This window comes from Semicossyphus pulcher, unplaced genomic scaffold (assembly GCF_022749685.1).
Source record: "Semicossyphus pulcher isolate SPU_LCO1_2020_fin unplaced genomic scaffold, fSemPul1.0.p SCAF_13, whole genome shotgun sequence".
Taxonomy (NCBI): Eukaryota; Metazoa; Chordata; class Actinopteri; order Labriformes; family Labridae; genus Semicossyphus; species Semicossyphus pulcher.
The window spans coordinates 23,625,999-23,653,403 of NW_027211637.1; the positions used below are offsets into that span (position 1 = coordinate 23,625,999).

The 27,405-nt window shown below is 41.7% G+C and overlaps 2 protein-coding genes across 3 annotated transcripts in view; one reads left to right on the top strand and one right to left on the bottom strand.

The window, feature by feature from the left end:
• Positions 1 to 301: 301 nt before the first annotated feature.
• On the top strand, positions 302 to 5,845 carry LOC138589321 (complement receptor type 1). 2 transcript variants are annotated; one of them, XM_069659550.1, is made up of 11 exons: positions 302 to 398; positions 513 to 710; positions 2,090 to 2,189; positions 2,281 to 2,354; positions 3,002 to 3,223; positions 3,304 to 3,498; positions 4,744 to 4,840; positions 4,923 to 4,996; positions 5,078 to 5,257; positions 5,348 to 5,533; positions 5,617 to 5,845. In XM_069659550.1, the coding sequence occupies exons 1-11, from the start codon at positions 344 to 346 to the stop codon at positions 5,640 to 5,642; spliced, it is 1,407 nt and encodes a 468-aa protein (XP_069515651.1). In that variant the 5' UTR covers positions 302 to 343; the 3' UTR covers positions 5,643 to 5,845. The 2 variants fall into 2 exon arrangements, with proteins under 2 accessions (XP_069515651.1, XP_069515652.1); XM_069659551.1 differs by having other exon boundaries at positions 3,307 to 3,498.
• Positions 5,846 to 5,847: 2 nt separating this feature from the next.
• The window catches only part of scube3 (signal peptide, CUB domain, EGF-like 3), an 86,285-nt gene continuing 64,727 nt past the window's right edge, over positions 5,848 to 27,405 (bottom strand). The window contains exons 9-23 of the mRNA XM_069659549.1: positions 26,863 to 26,985; positions 21,573 to 21,689; positions 16,682 to 16,804; positions 16,458 to 16,574; positions 16,280 to 16,375; positions 16,015 to 16,131; positions 14,184 to 14,345; positions 13,813 to 14,016; positions 13,457 to 13,618; positions 12,218 to 12,385; positions 11,954 to 12,115; positions 11,675 to 11,872; positions 11,423 to 11,575; positions 9,909 to 9,988; positions 5,848 to 9,714 (exon numbers count right to left, since the gene is read on the bottom strand). Of these exons, the coding sequence (XP_069515650.1) occupies positions 9,562 to 9,714; positions 9,909 to 9,988; positions 11,423 to 11,575; positions 11,675 to 11,872; positions 11,954 to 12,115; positions 12,218 to 12,385; positions 13,457 to 13,618; positions 13,813 to 14,016; positions 14,184 to 14,345; positions 16,015 to 16,131; positions 16,280 to 16,375; positions 16,458 to 16,574; positions 16,682 to 16,804; positions 21,573 to 21,689; positions 26,863 to 26,985 (2,135 nt within the window). The 3' untranslated portion in view covers positions 5,848 to 9,561. The remainder of the gene's footprint in view (positions 9,715 to 9,908; positions 9,989 to 11,422; positions 11,576 to 11,674; positions 11,873 to 11,953; positions 12,116 to 12,217; positions 12,386 to 13,456; positions 13,619 to 13,812; positions 14,017 to 14,183; positions 14,346 to 16,014; positions 16,132 to 16,279; positions 16,376 to 16,457; positions 16,575 to 16,681; positions 16,805 to 21,572; positions 21,690 to 26,862; positions 26,986 to 27,405) is intronic.

The following is a 27,405-nucleotide window of genomic DNA, read 5'->3' on the forward strand; positions in this document are numbered from 1 at the left end:
TTTCTATTTGTAATGGATTATATAAAAAAACACCTTTGCAATACACATATATTATGTGCTTGCTGAGGTTTGTTAAGGATACATTTAGACTAATACTTTATGCCCTGGGAGGTATTAAAGGCGTCAATGTTCAGAATAAATATTCCTTGTGTTTGTTTGTTTGCCTGTTTTCTTTGTGTCCTGTCATTATGTTCGCCCCTGTGCTGCGTTCATGTCTGTGATTGCTCACAGCTGGTCTCAGGTCTGCCTCCTCCTCTATAAATTGCTTCGTGTGATCCTCCTGTTGCAGCTTTGAGGGGTTTTGAGGATTAGTTCACGCACAGAGACGCAACAGACGACCAACATGAGGAACATCGTGGGGAATTTTCTGCTTTTATCGTTCGTTTTACTCGCTTCAGGTAAATTAATAAAAGAAAAATCATTCACGTTTCGCAGATTTTGATTGTTTTGATATTTTAACTGACTGTCGTTGATTTTTTTTTAAATTTGTTTTTTTTGTTTTTTACATTTAGCCCAAGAACCAAAGGAATGTTCTGCACCTCCGGAGTACCCGCACACCATAATGGACCGGAAGTCCAGCGGCAAACAGAAGTTCAGCCATAACGAGAAAGTTTATTATCGCTGTGCAGAAGATTTCACCCCATCAAAGGGCGTCCCAAAAGTGCAATGTGTTGACGGAGCATGGACCAAACTGACTCTAAAATGCGAAAGTAAGTCCGTGAAACACTTATTCGCTATCCGGTTAATTATTTAAAATGCAAAGAGGCGATTAAATGTTGTTTTTCACTAATATGGTTGATTTTACAGCGATATTATTTGATTTAAATGAAGGAATAACAATTTAGTTTAGAAGCAGCTTTGGCTGTAGAGCCCCCTAGCGGCCTTATGGAGAACTGCAGGGGATAACTCGCGAGACGTGTAGACTAGAAAGAGAAAACATGCATTTATTTCTGCCCCTTTTTTTCCCTAGGTAATATCTCCACAAACTTGAATAATTTCGCTAGTTTTAAGGAAAAATCTGGTTTGTTTTTTATGTTTTATGTTGTTTTTATCTGTTCTAATTATTACCAATACGCCCAAAGGAAAAAAAGATGGTGTTAACACTGTCTTCATCAGAATTAAAAATAACCAAAAAGCCTCCTATTTTCCCTTCAAAAAGCATCCTCTTTTAAAGCAATATTTGTATTTATTTAGTTTCAATCCAAACAAACTTTACATCTTACCATGAAATTAATGGACAAGTAAATAAAAACAGTAAAGTGAATAAAGAAGGTGCTTCAGTAAAAAAATAGTAATAGTACTCCTCTTTTTAATCTTATCCCTCTTGCTTTGCCCTGCAAACATTACCCGATGTAGCCCCATATATTTAAAAACTCCCAAGTCTACTTTACTTCCTGACAAACAAACATGAATTGCTACAGTAAAGTATGTTGATGGATCCTGAAGATACCAATATAGATTTCTATCTCTATATTAAAGGCCTTTTAATAGGCCTTTTATATACAGAACAAAGGAATTTCTAGAGTGTGAAAGGCAAACAGAAACAGGTGTTTTAAACATTTTAATTATCCTTTATTATGAATGGAGGAAGTAGACAGTAAAAATCTGTTATTCCTTTTTACTGAACACACCATGACATTTTTTAAGCTTTAATGTCTTCTTACTGGTTAAGAAGAGCCTTAGATCTGTCTACTCTATTACTGTTTTTTGGGGGTTTTTTTTCATGACCTTTAGTCTATTTGATCACCTAATGACACCAATAATGCATAAACCATAAACCTGGCTGCTGGACAGATGCAACTTATTATTGAAAATCTTAATATTTCCAGACTCCACAGCAGAGGGATCTTTAACCTGAGCGTTGTAGCAGAAGTACCCTCCGTAACCTCTCGGTTAACTGCTTTAAAAACTCCTGATCATTTTGGCAAAACTTACTAAGGGTCATGAGAGGGCTTTGCAGCTGCTTCCTGTATGTGGGTTTGTTTAAGCTTGGTAAAACAAAGAGACTTCTGTTTTCATCTGGCAAACCACATTTTACCAGAGATTACTGCTCTGATTGGCCGTGTTCTCTGTATCTGATTTCTTACAGAGAAATCATGCGGTAACGCCGGGGATCTGCTTAACGGCCAGTTCCATTATGAAGGGAATTCATACGTCGGGGAGAAAGTTTACGCTGAGTGCAATGAGGGGTAAGTTAAAAATAAATCCTTTAAATCTCGGTCAGAAGAAGCCTTTAAATTTGTGTTTTCACTGCACAGTTAATCTTCTCAATGTCGACAGATACACTCTGAAAGGACCAAACTTCATGATCTGTAAGAAGACCGGCTGGTCTGATGAATTCCCATCATGTGAAGGTGGGCAACAGTACATCAGAGCTTTCTTACTCATGATCTGAAACCTGTTCATGATCCTCATACACTGTGGTGGCTGCATTCTGAGGTGATCGGAGAGGGGCAGTGTTGCGCTTAAACTGAGTAACTGCTGCCTGCATGTGACATCGTTTAATCTTATTCATTTAAACATATTTAGCTGAGAAACATTTGGATGTTCAGATTTGTATGGCGGTCAAGTTTTGGGAATTTCTTTTGCGTCCGGTATCCAGAGTTAAATATTCTTACGAGCAAATTGTCTTCAGAGTACAGAAGGATTATTAGATGCAGATATTTTCTTAAACTTTTCAAAAAGGTTCATGTTAAACTTTAGTTTTTATTTTGGTATAAAGGCCCTCAGGGTTAAATTACAACATGTGTTTCCTCAAATGTAATGTTACATGAGATTGTGTTGTGCTTTGACCCTCTGGGCCACCATACTGTGATGATTTGATGCAATTTTCTCCTATGAGGGACATAGTGTGAAATGTAACTAAAAAGCAGATTGACTGTTAGAAGTCACAAATCGTCAAAGGTGTATCTCTCCAACTAAACACCATTGGTTCATTATTTATATGTAACGGACACACAGTTCTAACTAAAAAAAATGACCATTATTTTAATCTTTTCAGAGGGAGAGCTGACCACCTGCTCCGCCCCCGCAGTGGCAAACTCTGTGAGCAGTGGTGGAGTTTCTGTGTACCAGGTGGGAGACGCTGTGAACTTCACCTGCAGTCAGGGTTTCCAGCTGGACGGAGCTCAGAGCGTCACCTGTGGTCCTGATGGCCAGTGGCAGCCACAGCCCCCTTTGTGCCTGCCGTCACCCACTAAGGCTGACTTGCCTGATAAAGAAAGTGAGTTACGTTACTGGTTTTTGTTTTTTACAGTTGTTGGTTAAAAGTTTGTGTTTGTAACCACAGGTTTATCTGTCCAGCAGGTGGATGTAGTGTGCCGTTAACCAGCCAGAACTCCAACGCCAACCTGGCTGACAAATACATCACGATGAAGTCTTTCTCCTCCGGTGATAAAGTGCATTACGTGTGTGATGTTGGATACGTTCAAGCAGGGGGCAGCAGATATCGCAGCTGCACCGAGGGGAAGTGGTCACCTCTGAGGCTCAAATGTGAACGTAAGAACTTTTATATCTTTTAAAGTCGCGTCTTTGTTTAAAGCTTTTTAAATGTTGTATTTTCCTCCTTTTTTACTGGTGCTCATTCCCAAGAGCATTCTGTAATTCAGCTTTTTTAAGTAGTGCTTTTAAGGTTTCCTCCCTCCAAACTCGCAATGAAAATCTCTATTTACAGATTCTAAATTTGTATGTAGGAACGTAATCCGCTGTAATGACATCCTGGCTCCCATTGGTGATCATCTGACGACAATTTACCTTCTTATTAATCTCTATAAACCGACATCTGCAGCAAGTTCAGCTAAAAATCTGTTAGAGAGCAAAAAATCAACTTGAGATAAATTTGCTTGAAGCCGTTCAGCGTTCAGATTTCCTGATGTCCTGGAATGCATCAGGAATGATCGATCCGACCTCCGTTCAACAAACAGGCATTTTAAAAGTAGTTCTCTTCTCCTCTTGAGGACAGACCTGACAAAGCTTCATTATTACTTTTTACAAATCTGCATCATGATGACATTTTGTAACTTAAGACCTGTTAATTAAAGTAAATCACAAGAAAAACTGTTTATTTTTCGGGTTCATATCGCAGTAGTAAGCCAGTGCAGCCTCTCTGACTTCCTCGTTACAGTGAAACTGAGACTCACCAGGAACCGCTGAACGGGCGCTCCTTCGGGGGATTTAATGAACCGTGAAATGATTTATTTAGCAGACATATGTAGAGCGGCGACATTCGCTTTACTTTCGATCTGAACACACGCTCGCTCCTCAAGTTGCTAACTGGACTGTAAACAAAGCGGCAAACAGAAAAGGAAGTCCTTATTGCTCTCCGCTGGCTACGCCGGACACGCCAAACATATTCACCGCTGTCCCCAGAGGCTTTATCATCATCAGACTGTAGCTGAAGGGAAATTCCTAACTCATCCTGAGATTCATCCTAAGAACAGCAGTTCTACTTTTCTTTTTCAAAAGAACATCCTAATTGCATGATAATGCAGTGAAGACTTTGCAAATTAATTAGCGTTATATCAGTAATGCAGCTTAAATGGAAAAAGTCTGATTATTGTGGTTTATTTTTTAACTTTAGAAAAATCTAAAGAAATGAATTTTGTGCTGAAACACCGGTATGTCTTTAAAGACAGGACAGTACTGTTGATGGGTGTCCCACAATGTCGCATTAAATTCACTGTGTATATAAATATTTGAAACTGTATTTAACATCTTCATAATTTCTTATTTTCCTCCATGAAGGAAAGTCCTGTGGCTCTGCAGGAGAGATTGAGAATGGACAGTTTATCTATACAGGAGTGGAGTTTGGAGACACTGCTACAGCTGAGTGTGATCAGGGGTGAGATGGTTCTAAATAAACTTATAATTGCACTACTTCTTTTTCATCCTCCCCGACTGAAACTGTGGCTTCATTTCATCAGGCATCAACTTGTGGGACAAGCCCGCAGACTCTGCATGAGCGAAGGCTGGAACGGACGTGTTCCTGTCTGTCAAGGTAACTTACAGTCGCATCCTTTTATTTTGGTAGCCTTTAATTTTCTCTTCAGCTGAGCCAACACTGCTGTGTCTCCCCCAGCTGTGGCGTGTGAAGAGCCTCCAGCAGTGGAAAATGCAAACATAGTCGGCCTTAGGGAGCCGCCTTACACATACAGGAGTGCGATTATCTACCAGTGCCAGGTGGGAGTCATGACTGGGAAAAGGGAGCTGTGGTGCACCGAGGACGGGACGTGGAGTCATCCTCCTCCTACATGCAAAGGTCCGACATCCTTTTAGTGACACGGCACCTTTTTTTTAGTCATCTTTTCATAACTTTTCCCACAGAGTAAACTTGTTTGCATTTCCTCAGAGATGACATGTCCGCCTCCGAATGTGCCCGGTGCCTTCTGGAGGGCTGCTCACAAGAAGGTGTATGAGCGCGGGGAAGTCTTATCGATCAGGTGCATTCGCAGCTACAGGATGTCCGGCCCCAGCACTCTCGCCTGTGGTGCTGATGGCCGATGGTTGCCTTCCCTCCCGAAATGTACTCGCAAATGTAAGTATCAATTATTTCTTGTATATAAATTGAGTGATATTCTGAGAATTACAACAACTTCTATTGATTTTCTGTAATTTCAGCGTATTACAACCAGGGAAGGGGCTAACCGCTAGCTGAAATGTAAAGCTACAATATTCGATCCCAGCAGTGTTGAGCTGTTCGCCTGCAGGAAAAAGAAGCATCTCTGAAGCAAACAAAGCTTCTATCATAAAAATGTATTTCTACTTTTTTTAATAATGCACTAAAAGTGATATATTTTCTTATTTGCTATAAAGTCGTCATACAGACATTAAACATGCCTGACATGAAGCTGAAGTACAGTATGTTTATTTGATAAGTGTTTTGGGCAGTAACAAGAACAAACTTGTTTCATTCACCTCTGTACATAGTTTCTTTTCTTACAGTTGATAATGTTATGTGTATCATCTCTATAGACTAAACGGTGAGTGAGCATTTCATGAAACAAACAAGCTACAAGAAAATAAAAACACCAATTCCATTCATTTAAAAAGACAATACAAAATCCAGACATTTCTTTACATGAGCAAGAACAATTCAAGTGCAAATATCATTATCAACTCTATGATACATCATAGCAAACTCTCGTTAAAAGGCAACAATTCAAAGAAAGAAAAGAAACCGGTTGCAGGAAAGAAATCTGGTTGGGAGGAGGGTTTGACGGGCCAAGGGAGCATGCTGGGAGCCGCCTGTGTGCACGGAGTAGATAAAACGGTCTAGATGTGATGTAATGTGAAGTTTATGAGACGTGTAAAGAGGAATTTTAATCTGACGAGTTCTTTGTGGCTCGGCCCAGCATCGCCCTCAACTGTGACAAAATGAAATCCCTTTTTGTGTCATCCTAAAGTCTGGATACGTAAAATACTGTCTGGTACTCCGTATGAAGCGTACCATCTCACGTACTTCTTATTTACACGAGCGGGGACAAAATGTTCTCCCTGAAAACTTAATTACATAATGGAGAGGTCAAATATACACAATAAGGGGAGGGGGTATAATTGTTCTAATTTGACTGCAGTGGTGGTTATGTCTTTAAAAGGAATAGCCCTGACATTTTGGGAAATACTTGTTCATTTTCTTGCTGAGAGTTTTTCTGTTTGTAACTCCAGGAAGCCACTTTACTTTCTCAATAAGTACCGTAACACTCACTTTTTTTCTAACAAGCTGCCGTCCTAGTTTTCTGTAGCTGGTCCCACTGTGCTGTGATTGCTGTTGCCCTGAAGTTTCCCTTCAGGGCTTCAGAAAGCCTTTCTCGCTTAGAGAGCTCTTTCACGCAGAACCCTGCTGTTCAGGTCCAATGTGAAAGTCAATGTTGACGTATTTTGTTTTGCTGTTTTTGCTGGTTATGAAACAGACTGAAATTATTTCTGATTAATCAACATGAGCTACAAAAACAAACCAGACCATCAGCAACAACATTGATTATTTCTATAGTTATTTTTAATGCCTGAAACCACAGGTGGGGGGGGGGGGGGGGGTGTCAGACAAAGCGGTTAACTGCACGCTGCCTTTGTTTACATTTTCCAGGGCAAAAATGTAAAGTGAGTGATACATATGATGTTAAAGAAAGTGAGATGAGATTTTTTGTTAAACACCACTTAATTAAGCACGTACAGGACAAAATCAGCAAAGAGATGAGAGGTACCACTTTGTCCACAGGGGGCGCCAAAATCAACACTAACTGAGTTAGTGAGAAGTTCCTCACAGGAGCTTTAACCAAAACCAGAGTGTTTTTCTTACACCTTGAAAGTTGTGTTTGTGCATAAACCTAACAACGTCAAACAATGGACTTGGGTTTGGTTTAGGAACAGAACATGGTTTCGGTTAAAACAAGTCAATGTTTAAATTTAGTTTTACACCTGAAATGAAGTGTGGCCACTTGGGTAAAAGTCTAGGGCACATTCTTTTTGAAGAACGTCTTGCTTAGGTTTCCGTGCTGACCTCGCCTGTCATGGATGTGTCAGATTTTATCGATTCAGCAGAAGCATGTATGTAAACACTGATGTCTTGAAGAGGCACTGCACTTCAGCAACACAGCATACAGAACAGGCTTTTTAATGCATAAACATTTTGATTTTAAATAAACTTTTACTCATAGATTTATTGGGCCTGGACCCGCCCCCGTGTTTCACCCATTTTCCTTCCTAGCCAATCACAGCACAGTAGTGTTAGCTAATCACAGCAGTAGGGCGGTACTCAGCAGAACCCTGTTGGGCGGGAAATAATAACACATGAAGCACACAACATATTGTTTGCGCTAAACGCTTTAGAGGTGTTGGCAGGCAGATTTAGTCATCTATCCAACGAGACAGGCTAGTTTTTTTCCCTGTCCAACTGTCTCACGGCTACAGCTTCATACTTACAGGAAAGACATAAGAATGGATGTTTTATTACTCCGGGCAAGAAAGTGAAAAAGCTAGTTTTCCAAAATATCCAACTCTTCCTTTGAATTATTTGTCACAAAGTGTTTTACTGAGCTTAATGATTTTACCCTGTTATGGTCGCTGTCTACAAATCCCAAAGAACATTTTTTACACGCCAAATTTTTTTTGACAGACTTCTCTAAACAAGAGAAATATCTTCTTCCCATACTGACTGATTCATCTTCAATACAATGAGTCGCACACATTTCACAAGCCTTGTTTTGGTCACAACAGGGTGTAACCAAAATGAAGGTGTGTTATTTCTCTTTCATTGCCCTTTGTTTACGACAAAGGAAGGATGACGTGCTCTGAATTTAGTGCACAAAACGAAGTGACTCGACTTTTCTGAGCGGTCTTTGGAAGAGCTGTCTTCATTGGGACAGAACAAGACGTGAGCGGGGTGTTTGAAGGGGGCTCTGGGTGTCTTTGGATTTGAGACGGGTGGGGCATCAGGGGCAGGAAGGGATTTATTTTTAGAGGGAGGGGGGGTCCTGCGTAAGAAAATTAGGATCAAAGAATTCAACCCTCGTCTAATTTATTTTCATTATTTACAAGATTGAAATAAAAACATGATGAGACTGGTCGTCCATAGACGGGCAGCGTGAGATTACCAACTTACTGAAGTGTTTCAGATGCTTTAAACCTAAAGACTATGAGTGTGTGGAGTACACCAGAAAGACAATGAGACTGAAGAATTAAAGTGACCTTTTAAAAGAAGCAGCAAACATAATGTCCCTCAAAGACATTTCTCTCTCTCTCTCAGAGACGTGTTCCTCTAGACATCACATTATCTCATTTCTGTGCCTCTCACAATTATTAGTTTGTTATTCACCTCCCTAATGTCCTCTTTGTTCCTGGAATGTTTAACCACCGTGTTGTATTCGCTTTACGTTGGATTGGAAAATTAAAAAAAAGGCCGGTACAGTCGAGACAGACGGAACAAAACATAGATTAACTGTTTTAACAGTAAGACCCCTGGAAAACCGCTCTAAGAGCTCAAATATAGTAAGGCTTTGACTGATGCTGCGACATGAACCGAACAACCGCTCCTCCTCGAGGACAGCACACAGACGCTGAAGATGGGACCAGGGTTACACAACACTTACACAACACTTACAGTCATACTTAATGGTAGGAGTCGGCGCTGGAACTCAGACCGCTCATTTAAGCGAATACAATAACAAGCTCTATCAGGCTCAAGACCGCACACACATAAAGTCGCTCCTACCGCCTGAAATGGGCGTTTTCTATTGTTTGTTTTTTGTGGTTTCATTGCACAAGGCGACAGAAACCGAACCCACTCACATACTCTACATCCCCGCTAAATGTTTGAGCTCTGGACTGCAGACCCGCGCTGAACGGAAACGGACAAAGACCCTAAAACACAAATGATTTTCAGTATTTCTCAGGTCTGCATAGTGTTTATTGTCAAAGCCTATGGAAAATAAAAAGAGGGTAAACATACGTTTTTAAGTCCTCTGACAGTTTGGGGATGTGGTCTGAAAGGTGTAGGGGGGTGTCGGAGGGGGATGGGGGGGAGAGGGGGGGTCATGATCCGGTGCCTCGGCAGCAGCTGTGTGAGCTTTACTTGTAAGGTCGCAGGAAAGCAGAGACTTTGCTGCTTATGAGGCGTATGAAGGAGCGAGGAAGCATCTCGTTGGACTCCCGAGTGGTGTACTTAAAGTAGTTGTTTGGGTGAGCCAGCACGTCGAAAAGAGTCTTAATCAGTTTTTTATCCTGTAAGAAAGATCAAAAACAAGTGTGAACTCTTTAACATTCATGTACTTTCTAACTCGTACAAGCACTAATATGGTTTTTTTTAGCAGCAGCTGTGTTTAACTGAATCAGCTCTCCCAGGTGGTCTGATGAACCAACAGTGGACAAAGCCAGAAATAAACACTGTAAGAAGAAGAAGAAGTATAAAGGCTAACCTTGAGGATTTCTTGATGGTTTTCGGAGGCATAGAGTCTTCCATCCCGCACTATGTCCTCTACCAGCTGTTCATAGTCCTCTGAATTTATATAAACAAAAGATATAACAAAGAGGTCACTTATTGAAATGTAACATTTTATATTCAAAAGACTATTTTCCCAATAGCAGTGTCACTATTACTCCACAGTGGGTAAACCACAGTAAACAGTCACAGCCGTAACAGGGACTTTTTCTTTGGTTCAAAGAAGTTCCAATGAAACTTTTATCTAAAGAAACCAGGAAACTGTGTCAGGATGATTTATCAGTGTAAGAGTTGGCTGGCAATATAACAAGAAAAGGTGAGGCACTGATTCAGTATGCCTGGAGAAATTTAGAAACAGTTGCATAGTTTGTCCACCAGAGGGCACTGATTGACAAGTTATTCCATGACAAGAGTTCATCTCACCCCATCACTGAACCTTTCCAAGCCTGAGTCAATCTTCTTTATATACTTATTTGTATGTATTGCTTTTCACATCAGATGATTACAGCACTTTGAAACTGGCTTTTGAAAAGGGCTACATTAATAAAGTTGTGTTTTCAATAAGCATTGCTTTTAGTAGTACATATCCAAGTCACTCAACTCATTAATAAGTTAAAATTTAAAACTTGTTTTATGGATAAAATGCAAACCAATAATGAACGTTTATGGATAAAAGACGATTGGCTGACATATTAATATCTCTTTTAAAGTAATAATCTTGAAGATTTTCATTTAAATAAATGTCTGTTAAGTCACTATCTATAACCGAATGAGGTAACACAACGGTGATTGAGCCTATGGCCCACTGATGAAAGCCTTTGCATTTGCAGTGTTACAGACTGGGTGCTGTGGCGACTTTCACAGGAAAAAATCACTAGTGGCGCCCAGTTAGTGACGCGTTTTCCATCGCCCAGCAGTGGTTGGTCTGCCAGAGAGGGTAGGTGGCGCTAAGCGGCTGCTTTTTAGCTTTCTGAAAGTGTTGCGAGTAAACAGTAATCTACTATGGCTGAACAAACAGAGAAAAGATCGATGACTACAGATACAACTTCAAAAATAAGTGAAAATCCAAAGAAGAAGAAACAAATTCGACGCTCAGATGAAGCAAACAGTCTAAAAAGGAAAGCGACCGTCAGCCAGGAAAATCAAGAGTTACAACCGGAGCCAACCGTGGACGTCACACATGCAACACTGTCTGGATATCTGGGAAGTGCGCTCGCTATAGGTGCTGCCAAAGAGAACAAAACTGAGATCTTCGAGATTATATCTCAAAGATTTTAAAATTAAGATATCCAGTTAGCTAGAGTAAGTTCAGCTATAGTTGTGAGCACCAAAAAATATAGAATCCATTCCTCTTCGTTGTTTTGGGTTGGAGGAGGAAATGTAAAAACCAACATCTATCTGCATTGCTAGCTATCACTAAAGGAGAAAAAAAACCTGTTTATATTTAAGTGAATAAAGAAAGAGCTTCTTAGTTTCATTTTAGTTTCATACCATCATAAGTAACGTAGGGGATCTGAAAGCCGCGGGCGCTGTTGGCCTCATTGGACTTGAAGTTAATCCAGAGTCTCCTGGAGCGAGCTGTGAAGGCGATGGGCCGCTCGTATGTCTGACACGTCTCGTAGGTGGTGATGGATGTTGCTGACCCTTACAGGGGCACAGAGAGGACAAAGGTGACTCATTAGGTTTACAGAGCTGCACCTTGTGAGGTACAATTATTGAATTATTGAAGGTGCAAACACTCACAGTTCTTCCTCATGACCAGCACATCTCCACACTCATCCTCCGAGGGCAGGAAAATCTCCGGCACCACGATGAGGATTTTGCGCTTGCTGGGCGGGTTGATGTTCCAGATGCACTCCACATTGGCGGGATAATTACCGGGATAGTTTGGTGACTCAATGTAACCCATGAATTCGCCCATCTCACCACCACATTGCCTGTCTAGACGCACACAAACAAAGCTTGTTGATTTTCGGCTCTTTAGGAGAATTCTGAAAACACTAAACAGTAATTTTCACTCACTTTTGCACTGCGAGACACTCGTGGCACCATCGAAATCAGTGGTGGTGTTTCCAGGGCAGGTGATGCAGTAGTTCTGTCTGAACTCTGTCTGATAGGTCCCCACTGGGCAGCGGATACACCGGTGCACTGAGGTGTTGTAGTAATGACCTGGAGAACACTGGACTGCACGGAAGAAAAGAAGATTAACATTAAGTGGGAACGTTTTGTAGATTTTTTAAGTACATTTTATTTTCTTTGGCTCTACAAAAAGAGCAAAAAACTGACCTTTGACTTCACAGTCATGAAAGGAGCTGGCACCTTCCCGCTTGGTACCCAGTCCCCCCCCACAGGAGAAGCACAACGTCCGTCCCAAATCTGGTTGGTAGGCGCCCTGAGGGCACGGCTGGCAAGGCTTGAAGCCATCATTGGAGAAGTACCCTGTTGGACACTGGCCTGGATTTGGTTTGTAGCACATGGAGAAAGGAAAGTTAATATTATATCATAATACATCGTATCGTATTGTATCGTATCGTATCATAATGTATTGCATCGTAAAGTATCATCTCAAAATGCATCATATTGTAAAGTATCGTATCCTAATGTTTCGTATCGTAAAGTATCGTCTCATAATGTATCGTATCATAATGTATCATCTCAAAATGCATCGTATTGTAAAGTATCGTCTCAAAATGTTTCGTATCGTAAAGTATCGTCTCATAATGTATCGTATCATAATGTATCGTCTCAAAATGCATCGTATTGTAAAGTATCGTCTCAAAATGTTTCGTATCGTAAAGTATCGTCTCATAATGTATCGTATCATAATGTATCGTCTCAAAATGCATCGTATTGTAAAGTATCGTCTCAAAATGTATTGTATCGTAAAGTATCGTCTCAAAATGCATCGTATTGTAAAGTATCGTCTCATAATGTATCGTATCGTAACATATATCGTTTTATATCATAATGCATCATATCCTATTGCAACATATCGTATTCTATTGTATCGTACTGTATCGTATAGTGACATATCATATCGTATATGTATCGTATCATAATGTATCGTATCGTAAAGTATCGTATCATAATGTATCGTATCGTAAAGTATCGTATCATAAAGTATCGTATCGTAAAGTATCGTATCATAATGTATCGTATCGTAAAGTATCGTATTATAAAGTATCGTATCATAATGTATCGTATCATAATGTATCGTATCGTAAAGTATCGTATTATAAAGTATCGTATCATAAAGTATCGTATCATAATGTATCGTATCGTAAAGTATCGTATCATAAAGTATCGTCTCATAATGTATCGTATCGTAACGTATATCGTTTCATATCATAATGCATCATATCCTATTGCAACATATCGTATTCTATTATATCGTACTGTATCGTATAGTGACATATCATATCATATCATAATGAATCGGATCGTAACATATTGTAGTGTATCGTATCGTACATTCCACAGGATCAGAATTTCATGTTTAACATTGTGTTGCCGATTTTAAACTACCTGCACAGGAGGAGATGTTTCGTGCCCCTACAGGTCCGTGGCCGTCAGTGCCCGGGCAGAGGTCGCAGGCCAGCTGCCCCTCCTTCTCCTGGAAAGTGCCGGGTGGACACTGGACGCAGCGCTCCTGCTCGCCGTGGTAGTAAGACCCTGACAAGCATCTGACTGAGAGAATATACATATATAAACAGCTCTGGTCAGAGACAACACTCTTTACTTTGGTTACTTAGCTCCCTGTTTAAATGCATGCTAGGAGCAGATTATTAGAAACACCTCTCAGTACGTGGTACTCTACTACAACATCACCACTGAGAATAACTCATTGAGGGCAGCCTCGAGGTCCACCTCTCCGTTCTTACCACATCGTCCACTCTCTCTCTCCCAGCCCGGCCCGCAGTTCTCCGGAATGGGACCAGCTTGTGGAAGTTTCTGAGCCACCTCGTACTCCAACCCGGCAACTCGGATCAGGAAGCGCTCCTGGTTGATGGACTTCTTCAGAGCCTTGATGTACGTCTTCACCTGCTTCTCCATGCGCTGTCGCAGGCAGCTTAAATTACAACTGCCTGGTTACGGGTAAAATAAAATACACTGTGTTTCAGCCACAGACAAACAGCCGAACAACAGAACATTTGAAAAAACAGACTTTACTGAACATAATGATACATGCTTTTACTAATGACACTGTTGGATAAAACAAAGGCGAACACAGACAGTAACCTGACTCACTGACCTGTTGTGTCTCCAGGTTTGACCTCAGCCTCCAGCTCCAAAGTGATGCGTGTCACCTCTTTGTTCGAAGGGTTTCGAGCACGACGCCCTTTAGCTTTCTTAGAGGAGTCACATTTGAGGTTAACAAACGTCACCAGGCAGTTACTGCAGGGCTGCCCTCCTCCTGCAGACAACAGGATATCACAGTGTGAGTGAGAAATAACATGATATCAATAATTTTCCCAGATTATAAATAATTACTGTTTGAGAGTTAAGATCTATAATTATGGACGGTATGAGACACAGTAGCAGACAAGTAATAATTGTTTCAATGATTGATTATACTGCAGATTGTTTCCTTCTCTCAACTAATTGTTTTGATAATAAAATGTGTGTAAAATCGCCTTTTGGCAAACCAACAGTCTAAAATCCTAATAATATTAATCCTATGACAAAGTAAGACAGATATCACTACAAGGGCTGTCAGAGAATATTCTAAAAAACGGATATTCGGATATTAAAATTAATATTCAACGTGGAAAAAATCAGCACTAGCGCAGCTGTCTTAAATGTAAATGGTAAATGGACTGTACTATATAGCGCTTTTCTAGTCTTTGCGACCACTCAAAGCTGTTTTTACACTACATATCACATTCACCCATTCACACACTGATGGCAGAGGCTGCTACGTAAAGTGCCCAACTGTCAATCAGATATCACATTCATACCCGTTGGCTATGCCACCGGGAGCAATTTGGGGTTCAGTGTCTTTGCCCAAGGACACTTCGACATGTAGCCTGAGGGAGCTGGGGATCGAACCTCTGACCTTCTGATTGAAAGACGACCGACTCTTAAGAGTTCTTGTGTGTTCTTGTACATCCTTGCGCGCACTCTCTTGGTTACGAAGCATCTTTGAATGCATCACAACGTCATTTATTTTATTTCAATTTATTCAAAGGATAGCCCCTTGAGATGCAGCATCTCATTTTCAAGGGGGTCCTATAAACACAAATACAAAATTATAAAACATGTACAAACAAACTAACCAAAAACAACACTATACCAACATACACAGCAGTACAGACATTTCGCTCACCCTCACTCTCACTCACTCACCCACACCCCACCCCTCAGCTTTGTACTAGCAGAATTTTTACAATAAATACAGTGACCTGGATCGTTACAGAAACATATTATATATGTCAATAATCAACTTAAATCTAGCTGAAACGAGCTACTACAACAAAAGTGTGGCGTGTGGTAATGATGGAGGAGAATTCAAATCCCAGCCCGGCCGGAGAGAGAGAGAGACTCTAGGTAGATTTTTTTAGAAGACATGTTTATGTTAGAATAAATATACCTGTCACACACAGCTCATGGAGCGCAGATTGTCCGTTGTACTGTAACCTAATTATTTTGTTTATTTTGAAGGTGTAGGAAGCCTTTGTTGATCCTTTAAAAAGCATGTTTATGTTTTAAATAAATACATCTTTGCGAGTAAGTTTGTCTCGCGTTATATCGGTATGTCCTCTTGGGGACATATTGCACAAAAATAGTTATTTGAATAGTTTGAACCTTTGTTATTTCTCATAATAACCTATGAGGGAATAACGGAACAATTTGGACAGCACTAATCGCCACATTTGAGGAGCTGAAAGCAGTTAATGTTTAACAACTTTTGCTTGAAAATGTATCAAATTGATTAATTATTTAAAAAAATGCTTTTGACTAATCCATGAACTGAAATAAAAAACTAAATAAATGTTTCAACTCTTTTTATATTGTATATCATTTAAAATGTCTATATATAACATCATGCTTATACAGTAGCACACACAGAGAGTAGCACTGACCCGGTCCGAGTGTCCGTCCTCTGTCCTCCGTCCTGCCGGTCAGCTTCGGGTGCAGGTGACATTTAGCGTTTTTAATCTTGAAAGAAGCCGTCTGCTTCACTGGAGGCGCCAAAGTCTCTACAGACAAACACAGCACAGTGGGTAGGAGCACACTGCATCATCAAACTGCTGCCACAGCAAAGACAACCAACTGTCTGAGCATTTGTGACGGACAGACTGGATTGTTGAAAAGTGTTTGATTATGGGAATCTGGCGTGCAGCGAACCTATGCAGCCTTGACTGCTGCTGGAGTTGAGCCTGGCGGAAGACTTCCCTCTGAGGATGGGGATGCCACAGCTGACCGAGTAGCTGCTGTCAGACTCTGGAAAAGGTCAAAGACAAAGACAATGCTTATAAATCTGATTTAAAAGGCCTGCTGTGATTGCTCTTCGTCAGTGACAAACCTGCCAGATAGTGAGCCTTGGAGGCGCAGGTCAGCGAGCAGCTCTCCTTCTTCCCCGTCTTGCTGCAGGTCAGAGTGGCCTTCGGTGCGACAAGTCCAGGAGGACATCTCACCAGCTCTGAGGGAGGATAAAACACTCACAGGTTGGATAAAGAAAGCTGAGATAGTGGGAGAAACGAGCTCGTGTCAGTGGAATGGCCACAAGGGGGCAGAGCTGCTGCATACCAACGCAGTCCTTCCTGTTCCAGTGCAGCTTGTGTCCTGGTGGACAGGTACACTCGTAGCTCCCCTGAGAGTTGATGCAGCCAAATTTACAGCCTCCTCGGTTTATGCTGCATTCATCAATATCTGTGGGGAAAATATGTTTACACAGATATTACAAGTGGGCTTGTATAAGTATCAGTTAGAGGACTTATTGTACATCTACTCTGCTTCATTTTAAAGGCTAAATATGAGAGAAGAGGAGGGTTTTTATTGTGGATTATAAGATGACAAATAATGAGGTCAGTGCAGAAAGATCTGCAGTCAGTTGTTGAATAGAATAAAAGGAGAAATTGGTCTATTCAGAAAGAGCACAGCTGTGAATAAGGAGTTTCTGAGAGGTCAGTTCTCTTCATCCTGTCACAGAGTCACATTCTGGGGAAGATTAACGTCGCTGGCGTGTAAACAGAAATAATTCCTCGTTTTGATGTCGCCACATTCAATTTCATGGTCAAAAACGTCTTTGCTTTTCAGCGAGGAAGACTTGCGGGGAGCAGTAAATTATAATCACCTTTCAAACACATGCTGCGCTTAAAAAAAAAAGAAAAAGCATCCGGGATCCAGATGCAGGCTGGGCTGCCGTCGACGCCAGACAGGGAATGAGTTCAGCGAGTGGAGCGGAGGATCGGCAGGCGGCGGACAAGAGGAGGAGACGCAGTAGAGACGAGATGATGGCAGTGATTGATGATCTGGTCTGCTGATATGAAACGCTCTTCCTTGTCTCATTCAATTATTCACCCTAAATTAAAAAAAAGGTCTGCGTGGCTGTGCGCTCGCTGAGGAAGGTGATGGCTTCATCAACAGAGCAGAGCGGCTTGGAGAGATGCGCCGCTTATCAACCGCATCAAAGCACTCAATTTAAGAAGACAAAGAAGTCTGATGAACATCTGATGGGAGAGAGGACGGTCTGCCAGACACTGATGCTGTCACTACTTTATTCACCCTATATGTGAAATGTTCCCAAATAAATGTACTCTGACCTTCCTCCACATAAGAGTCTTTTTCTTACAGAAGAGACGAGTGAAGAAGGAAGAGGTCGGAGGCACATAAAAGACAAATTGACATTCAGACTCAACAGTTGCTTCATGTACTGGCGAGGAATTCAGGGAGGGGTCGGGGAGTTTGTGGAAATGTTGCCATCCTTAAATTCTGATCGCTCTTGTGTGCTCCGAGTCCAAACAACATCGTAATTTGAGTATTTAAAAGGAATTTTTCCCCGAAAACAATTTGTCTTTTTCCCATTAACTCTAACTGTTAAGATATCGAGTTAAACTGTGTGTGGTTTTGAGGGATAAACTGTCTTTTTCTTAGATCTTTGTGTACAAATATTTGTCAGTACCAGAAGAAAGCATTTCTGTTGTTGGTTGGATAAAATGAGCTAAATTAGAAAAATACTTACAAAGTATTTAGCCACAACTGCTGAGGGTCTATTTTCCTACCAGATAAGCAAAAAATGAGCGGATTGTTTTGCTAGCTGAGCGGCAGAGTGGCTGGACATACTCTCACATGAGAAGAATGCTGACAGGCCTCGGCACAATGTTCGACGGCAGGTCACTGACCTAATTGGGTTTGTTTAGGGTGAGTCTATTGTTAAACACTGAGCGCAGCTTTCTGGATTGTTTGGCAGCTATATTTTGGCTGATAAACCGCACAGGGAATAACACAACCGTGGTTATACGGCCGGGGGAGAGAGAGTACAACAGGGAGCGTCGTAAATCTTCGGGGTTATCTAACGGTTCCGACAGAGGCGATGAAAAGCGAGAGGAAATCATTCATCACCGACTCGCTCAACAAAAGGTATAGAGAGTCATTTACGCCTGACCATCGTCTCCTCTCAGCAGCTCAGTGTGGCCCGATCACAGTCCATCATGTGAGTAAAAGCCTTACAAATCCAATTCTGGGGCTTTTATGGCCTGAACTGACAGCTAATACAACAGGCTGTGTGTGGAATGGATCCCATGCAGCTCTTAGAGCCATTTCAAGTACAGATTGTGTAATTCAACCGTACACAGGCAGTGCAGGAAACGTTGAAAGAAGTGGAAGTGAAGCCAATGTTTAAGTACCTCAAACCTGCAATTATTCCAATGGCCAGCAGGGGGCGACTGGTTGCAGAAAGACATCTGATTGTATAGACGCGGATGTGAAAATGAACCCACTTTTAACTTCTTCTTTAACACAGCATGTTTATTCAGTAAATTATGCTCCCATTGAGAGTAAACTAGACGATAAATATGGCGTTCTTTAGCATGTGGCGTCCTGTAATTGACAAGTCGCTGATGGTGACAGCCAAAATGCTGAACTCAAGGCTGTAAAATCATAGACTGTATAAAAAGATGGACGACATGACAGCTCCTTTAAAGTGAAGCCAAAACATTTGGAGTGCCCCCTGCTGACTGGCTGCAGTACAGGTCATAAAGCCCGCCTCCTCCATGTTAACAGATGGGACATGAGTCAAACTATAAAATGAAAAAACACGGCAAATACATTTTTCTCAAACATGGTTTCTGTCATTATAGTTAGTTCTTATCATGCTGATTTACGTCAAGTTTATTTTTAATGAGTTATTTGATGCTGTAAAAAGGATGATTGACAGGTCTGTTGACAAATCTGGCTCCTGCAGCCGATCTGTTCTGGATTAGCAGAGTAGAGGAGGATCGGCGAGAGGAGACGTAACTAAAACAATCACTACAGTCACTGAAGTTTACATATCTGCGAACGTCTGCTTCAGACAAACACAAGAAGCTGTTCTGCTGTTAAACACGCCAGCATGCGGGATCCTTGCTGTTTTTATCGGTAAGTTAAGTGTGTGTTTTGGTTAGCGGAAGTGACTACGGCTGCTCCACCCGCCGATCTCTACTGCGCAACTCTGGCTCCAAATGACGTCACCAGCACAAGATGGCAGCGCCCGTCACAGGGGCAATTTTGGCATCAATTTCGGACAATGAGAGCAGATGGAGACGCGTCGTCCATCTATATATACAGTCATGGTGACTTAACAGTGGCTAAATCCTCTTCTTTAATACAATCTATGAAACACTCCCTTACAATACAAATCAATCATAAGATCACCTCAACTAAGCATTATACGAACATCAGAAAAGGGTATTTAAAGCTGGGTCACTTTAATTGGTTGCAAAATGCTCTAAGATGTTCCTGTTGATTTGTCAGTCTCCAGTTTGTGGCAGACACATAGAAAAAACAGATTTTTAAAAGGCTTTTTAAAGACACTTTGCCCTATTTAAGATTGTGACAGACAGGAGAGAAACCTTGCACAGAAAAAGAGGTGCAACATTAAAGAGGTATGCATCCCATCTTTTACTTTTTGAGGTCGTCACTGCCCAGCTGCGTTTGTGTCACACCCTTGATTACACACATGTAAGCATCACCACTCCACTAGTCTTATTCCTTATTCTACATTCTGTTGCAACCTCCCTGATCAGACGACCTGTCAAACTACAGACTAAAAAACACAGAACAAATCAGTGCCAAGCTATGTATTTCGAGTACATATGCTGTCTGCTCCGTCTCCTCCAGAACTACTGCGAGGCCCTGAGGCGCTGGAGACAACAGCAGATTCTTACTGGCGATACACACTCCATCAAAGGGACGCCGAAACACCCTGATGTGCTCTGACGGGGCCTCTTGCTGCCTGCCAGGCAGATCTGACGTGCCCCCACACACCTCCTCCTGACACCAAAGGCTGTGTCTGCTATCAGTTCCACGCCAGAGTACAGTGGGTACCTGCTAATGTCTGATGGACATGGTCATACTCTACCTTGAAGGAACTGCTGTTTTTATGTTTTAGTCCATTAACTACAGGACAAATCGTCTACACTTTACTGCCAAGTGTAGCAGAAGTTCTGCGATTGATTTCCTGCCCTCCAGGCAGCAACCTGTTTCAGCTCATTTCAGTCCTCAGTCAATCAAGTCGCAGGAACTTAAAGCTGGCTTTAGATGGGTAATAGGAGTCTTTTTATTACAGTTATTTCATGTACACGAATGCAGCTGCGTGCACTGACTTTACCATTGCTTCATTTTTTAAGGATGCAGTTACAATCAGATTTAAGTCTGCTGGTGAAAAGATTAATAATAAGGACACAGTGACACAACAGCTGTGTCCCAATCCAGGGGCTCGGGCCTTCAAAGGAGGCGGTCTACGGAGGATGCGCCATTCATGCACCCGCATAGACCACTAAAGCCGAACTGAAACGCCACAGTCCGGTCTACCGCGGATTTCCTGTTTGCGTCACCAGCTGTTCCCGCCCCTTACCAAATGCTGCTACTGTCGCCTAGCAACAGGTAGCTAGTGGGCTAACTAGCTAGCATAAGTTAAACTATTATTTTAAAGATAATTTGTTTAAAGGGACCATGTGTAACGCTAGCTATTTGATTGAGTTGAAACCAAAAACGTCTACATTTAAAAGTGTATTCCTCATGCCGTGAGTCCGCCAAAAGAGGACACATTTGTCGGCCGCATCTGAAGGAGCCTTCAAATTGTTACATTTTTAATGAACTATTTATTTTTATATTTGATCCTGGACCAAATTCTTGGACTTCAAAAAGTAGGAAATCAATCAATCAGCAGTTAGCTAGTTCATAAAATGCTTTAAGTCATCAGCTGAGAACGATGTGGTATGGTCCATTAATACAGGGATAACTGTTGACAGTTTTGTATGAGCTGTCAGCAGACATTTATATTAACATTAATGATCTTTCTAGTGTAGGTTTTTTCCTGCCAAACATAAGAGCAGCTAATGGAGGGTTAGCAAAGAGGTGTGGGATGCAGTGTAGGAGTGATGGACAGAAAAATGACTCAAAAGACAAGGCCGAGGGGAGAACAGACGTGCTGGCTCACCTCCACAGTGTGCCAGGCCGTACAGGACGTAGCCCTTGTGACAGAGGCACTGGAAGCTGCCGGCAGAGTTGATACAGAAGTGGTCGCAGGCGCGGTCAAAAGAGCACTCATCAATGTCTGAAAGGATAGAAAGACATGCTGTTAGAAACTTCTCACTTAAAATTACAGAAAAAAACCCTTTCCATTTTTCAAACAGGACTATTCCATCCTCCCTTCATGGCATATTTTCCCGTTTTCATCCTTTGTGCTGTATTGTATTCATTGTTGGCCATGAATTGAAATGGGTCAAATCACATGTCGCAGCACAAAAAAAAAACATAAGGTGTCCTTTGAAAAGAAGTCGTCTTCTGTGTAATTCTCGTTGCAGCGGTTGACCCCTGGAGTCATGCAGTTTTCCATTTCGATGCACTGAAATGGAATTTTCAAAGTATTTTTGAAATAACAAGCGGCCGCAGCAGGAGTCAAAGAAAGTCTGCTCTTCAGCTGATAATGGGAGCTGAAGTGCAGCTTTCTTTTCTCCTCCCATAGAAGCTGTCAATCACTTTCCCTTTTCTCCTCCTAACTGTCACATACCATATGATGTGCTGCTGCCAGAGAAGCAACAGTTTGACGTCTTGTTCTTTTGTTCAGAGGTGGATCATCCAAAACGGAAAAATCATTGTAATTAGCCAATACCCAATATTGTCCAACCCATTTTGCCGATCACCAATTTCGAAACCGATATATTAGGCACATGTTTTTTCCACCTAATTGCAGAGAACATATTTTTATTGTTATTGTAATGGCCACAAACTGGCATATAGCAGACATCTTGCACCCTTCTTCACGCTTGATGGAAGAGGCAGTGTTGTACAAAAGGTCACGTGTCTGAGCGCACCTGAATGCAGCATTCCCACACAACAGTGAGGGAGACATGCCCGGACTTGTTTACTGCACCGACTACGGAGACATCAGTGATCGCTGACTCTTTTTATCGTGTGTGTGTGTTCATGAATATGTAAGTTAGTTTTGCACTGATGTTCATGTTACACTCTGTTAGCGTCGGCATTGGCCAAGAGTGTATTTTTCGGCATGTTTGATGTTGTTAAGTCCAGTAAAATGACGAGAATGTGAGCTAACTATTAGCTCGTTGGGAGTTGTGAAAGTTTTTTAACTTCTAATCATTGGCTCGAGTTTCTGTGATTTTTTAGTCTTTATTTGTATATTATTGATAACTTTGCGCAGGCCAAGTTAATGTCGTAGCATTACGTCAATTACGTCAGAATTAAAGCGTTGTTTTATCGGCAGAAAATATCGGCAGAAAAGTAACATATCTGCTGATGCCGATATGTCATTTTCAAGCCATAATCTGCAGATATCGATAACGTGACGATAATATCGTGCATCCCTAGCAATTAGATAAATATGAGATGTAGATAGAAGGAAGTCTGCTTTTAGTGCCTTTGGTCCTTTTTTAAGCCTCATTAAAGCTACAAATCCACACTGCAGCAGCTCCTCTCTGCCCGTCAGTGGCCTCTCTGTCTTATCGTTTTGAGCTTGTGTCCTGTTAAGTCTCTTAAATGTCACACGCTTAAAGACCATAAGGATTTATACATGAAGCTATAGGAGATGGATGACATTTGGTTTTATTTCGATCAAGGTTTCACTTAATGTCAGCAATAATCTGAGTCAAGCTCAGGCCGGGGCATGCTGGGAGAAAATGAGGAAGTGCTATAACTTTGCAGGATGTCTAATTGGCTAATGTAAGAAAGGTTTCCAGGATCTCCAGAGGAACATAAAGGTTTCATCCGAGTCTCCTCTCGGTTATGAGGCCACTGCAGCTAAAACCAAACAGATGACGCAGGTATTTCACAGCAATTACAGGAGTTCACTCAAATAATGGGTTACCTTGAAGAAAACAACAAGACAGACCAAGATAAATGACTGCACAAATCTTTTTTTGTATAGCCTTGCACAAAATATTCACATTTGCACGCTAGGTATAATCCTTCATGAGCTGAACTCAGACAGGCATTGAGGTTGATACTTGGCAGCTGGTTGTGAGAGCTTTAAAAAGATGAAAATGTGGGAAGATTAAAAGCTTATTAAGTGATCGGTTTACAACAGAGCACACGCACTTTGGAGGAGATCCACAGGTTGATGCTGAATAGTTTGAAGAGCGCTAAAATGTTTGATTGATGCACTTAATTCAACCTCATCAAAATAATGTGTCCACTTAAAAAAATACGCACAATGTGGATTGAACATTTATCAAACAAAGTTGTCTTTCAGAATCTGATTCAGTGGTTCTTTTTAAAGCTTTTACAAGAACAAACTCATACGTCCCCCCCCGTCGGGCCCTGGAGATTAATACCAGCAGTGGTAGATGAGAGCAGCATGGGTTTGCACACATGATGCATCGCAGAAGTGATTGTTTTGGGCACATTAAGCCTGAACTTTGCTCAGCGCACTTTTAAGCAAAGAGTCTGAAAACCGTCTGAGGATTAGGCGTGGTGACTGAGCGTACCCTCCAAAAATGTTGCAGTAAGCGACGCCAGAAGTCGATCTGCAACTTATAATTATATTGTTTTGTGTTGTGCCACGCTACAGAGTATATGTGTGAAGACATGTGGGAGTCCTGCAACCCTTATTTACCAGGCGGCTCAGGTGAAGTATGCAGTGGGTGGGCATCGTGTGGTGATGTACGTGCAGGGGACCATGGAAGGATAAAGTGCAAACAGAGATAATGACAAATCAGTTTCCATCAATTACATCTCCTTCTTTGTTAATCTGCCCTCTCATTACACCTCAATCTAAAAATCTAGGGAGTCAACTAAGGTTGCCTTAAACTAGTTAAAGGTCAGTGCTGTTTACACAGAACAGATAAGAGCTCTATCACACATGTTCCCTCTGATGGGCATCTCCCTCTGAGTGCCCTCATGTGGATTAGGAGTGAGAAGGAGATAAAAAAAAAAAGCAGGGTGTTGAGGGTGGAGGAATGCCGACGGGGGCTCAGCAGACAAGCCCCGTCCTGACTTATGGGCCACGGTCCACTGACAGCAGGGAAACACCGTGACTGTTTAAACCGAGATAAACCCAGAGTTCAGTTTACACATCTCAACACCTCGTGGAGACAGCAAGCGCCTGTCTGAGTGCTACTGAAGCAATCACAATTATCTAAACTGTAGTAAAATACTGTTGTTCTTATGAGGCTAACACTTAATCATCTTAGGGATTTATGCTCAAAGAAGAGATGCATGATGGGATTATTGTATGTTGTCTTATTAAAAATAATACCTCTGAAACACACCGTTACTTCTGGGAACTTTAAAGGGGCACACACGAAGATAAGCCGAAAAAGAACTATATCGTGTCTTCTGTGACAGTTTTGTTCTCTTCGGCGGCACCTATGGCGATAAACGGTAATTGTGGGAGCACACTTCCCACATATTGAAACATGTGTGACGTCCACGGTTGGCTCTGATTGTAACTCTTGATTTTTCTCGCTGACGGTCGCTTTCCTTTTCAGACTGTTCGCCTTCATCTGAGTGTCAAGTTTGTTACTTTTTCTTTGGATTTTCACTTATTTTTGAAGTTGTATCTGTAGTCATCGATCTTTTCTTTGTTAGTTCAGCCATAGTAGATTACTGTTTACTCGCAACACTTGCAGAGACCGGAAAAACAGCCGCTTAGCTCCGCCTACCCTCTCTGGCAGACCAACCACTGCTGGGTGATGGAAAACGCGTCACTAACTGGGCGCTGCTTGTGATTTTTTCCGCGAATGTCGCACCCAGTCTGAATTACGGCAAATGCAAAGGCTTTCATCAGTGGGCCATAGGCTCAATCACCATTGTGTTACCTCATTCGACGATAGATAGAGACATTTATTTACATTCAAATCTTCGAGATTATTACTTTAAAGTTGGTGGAGATGTTATACCGTAGTTAAGCTGTCTTGTTTGGAATGTCTTTTTATTGCATTATGGGAAATGTAGGGTCCAGTGTTTGTGAGCTTTCTCCATACAAGAGACTAAAAGCCATAATGAGTCTGCAGCTTTGACTTTGATTGTCCTTTGTGTCTTGTGAGACTCCTAACTTGATCAAAGTGTAATATTATATATCCTTGGAGTGCCCCTTTAATCAGAGATCTGCATCAGGGACAAAATACCAAGGATGAAGTTTAGCCTTTATTCTTTATTTAGTGTTTATTTTGCAGGGACAATAAACAATTAAAAGTTGTTGCACCAAAGTTCGCATGCAGGTAATTAGCATCTTTTGTCCCAGGGAACAGAACAATGCATTAAAGTCGGTGGAAAATAATACTGTTTTTGTTATTGAGAGGCGTTTTGCATGGCTCTCGTTCCGTGGGTGAGAAAAATGACAGGAATGAGCGGAGAGGATGAGGAGCAGACAGGTGACTCAGTGCGGTGGAGTGTGTGTGCGAGCCTGGCAAAACCTCAGTGAGCAGGAGGTGAGCTTTATCACAACCCTCCTCTCCAGACAAAACACACAGCACCAAACAAGGATATCACTGTTCCAATGTTGCCCCTGTGCACCCAAACAGCACAAGGCTGAGTTGGTTAAGGCATGGTGCCACAGAAAACAAGCAGTGATTTACATTCCTACATGCACGGAGCACATTTTCTCAGTTATCTGTATTGTTTTGGCTAAATAAACTTTGCATTGTTTGTCTCCAAATAATGAGAGAAAGGCATCCCACCAAAAATAGATGTGAAGTGACGACTGCAAAGCACAGAAATGCAGGATAGATTATCACTGACCGCGTAAGATGTTTGTGTACTGTTTGCAGAATGCTGCGATTCAGTGCAGCAATTTTAAATCCATTGCATGGCGTTGACGTGCACCAGGCTGGATATCGATCGACCACATCAATAAAGAAAAGAGAATTAAAAAATAGCATGTCATCTGTTTTTCCACTCGCACAGAGACTGAGCTGGGCTCCGCAGCTCTAGCCTGCCTGTCGTCTTTCACCAGATGTTTCTGTAGTGGCTTGATTTATCCGGGAAGCAGAGGTTTGAAAGTTAGAGCTCTAATTCCCCACACCTGTGTTCGGCCGTGGCTAACTCTTTATTTGTTCTGCAGATAGTCCTCCCAGCTCCTGCTGAGTGATGACTACCAACAAATATACCAGACAAACAATCCAGAAGACGCCTGGGTTGGCCTCTCTGTGGGATGGAAGGAGCAACTCTTTGTGCTCCAGGAAGACATTTTTAGTTTACAATTCTTACAAAATCAATGCATCACCATCCATAAGACAGAAAGGGTTTGGCTGCAGGAAACAGCTTCTTACCTTGACAAGTTCTCTCATTGGTCAGCAGCTTGTAGCCTTTCTTGCAGCTGCACTCAAAGCTGCCAACCGTGTTTCGACACACGTGATCACATCCGCCATTGTTTAGACGACACTCATCGATGTCTGTGAAGGGGAAATTATTAAGAAGATTTAAAACGTCACAAAAAAGCAGAAAATTAAACCTGCTATATGGGATTTCTTTGGCCACTAGGGGGCAGCGAGAACAAGCTGTGGTTAAAACACTGATATATTTTCTCACAAGCAAGTATCTACATCTACATATTTAGCAGTTATTGAGCAACATAAAGCATTTATGGACCTAAGTTGGGAGGCCCCAGAGATATTTGGCCCAATGACCACTAGATGTGTTTGTGGTAAACTGATAGACTCCAATATACACTCTGTTTCTGGTCTCTACCATAGACGGTATAAAAAGATGGACGACATGACAGCTCTCTAAAAGTGAAGCCAGAACATTTCGAGCGCCCCCTGCTGACTGGCTGCAGTATAGGTCATAAAGCCCGCCTCCTCCATGTTAACAGA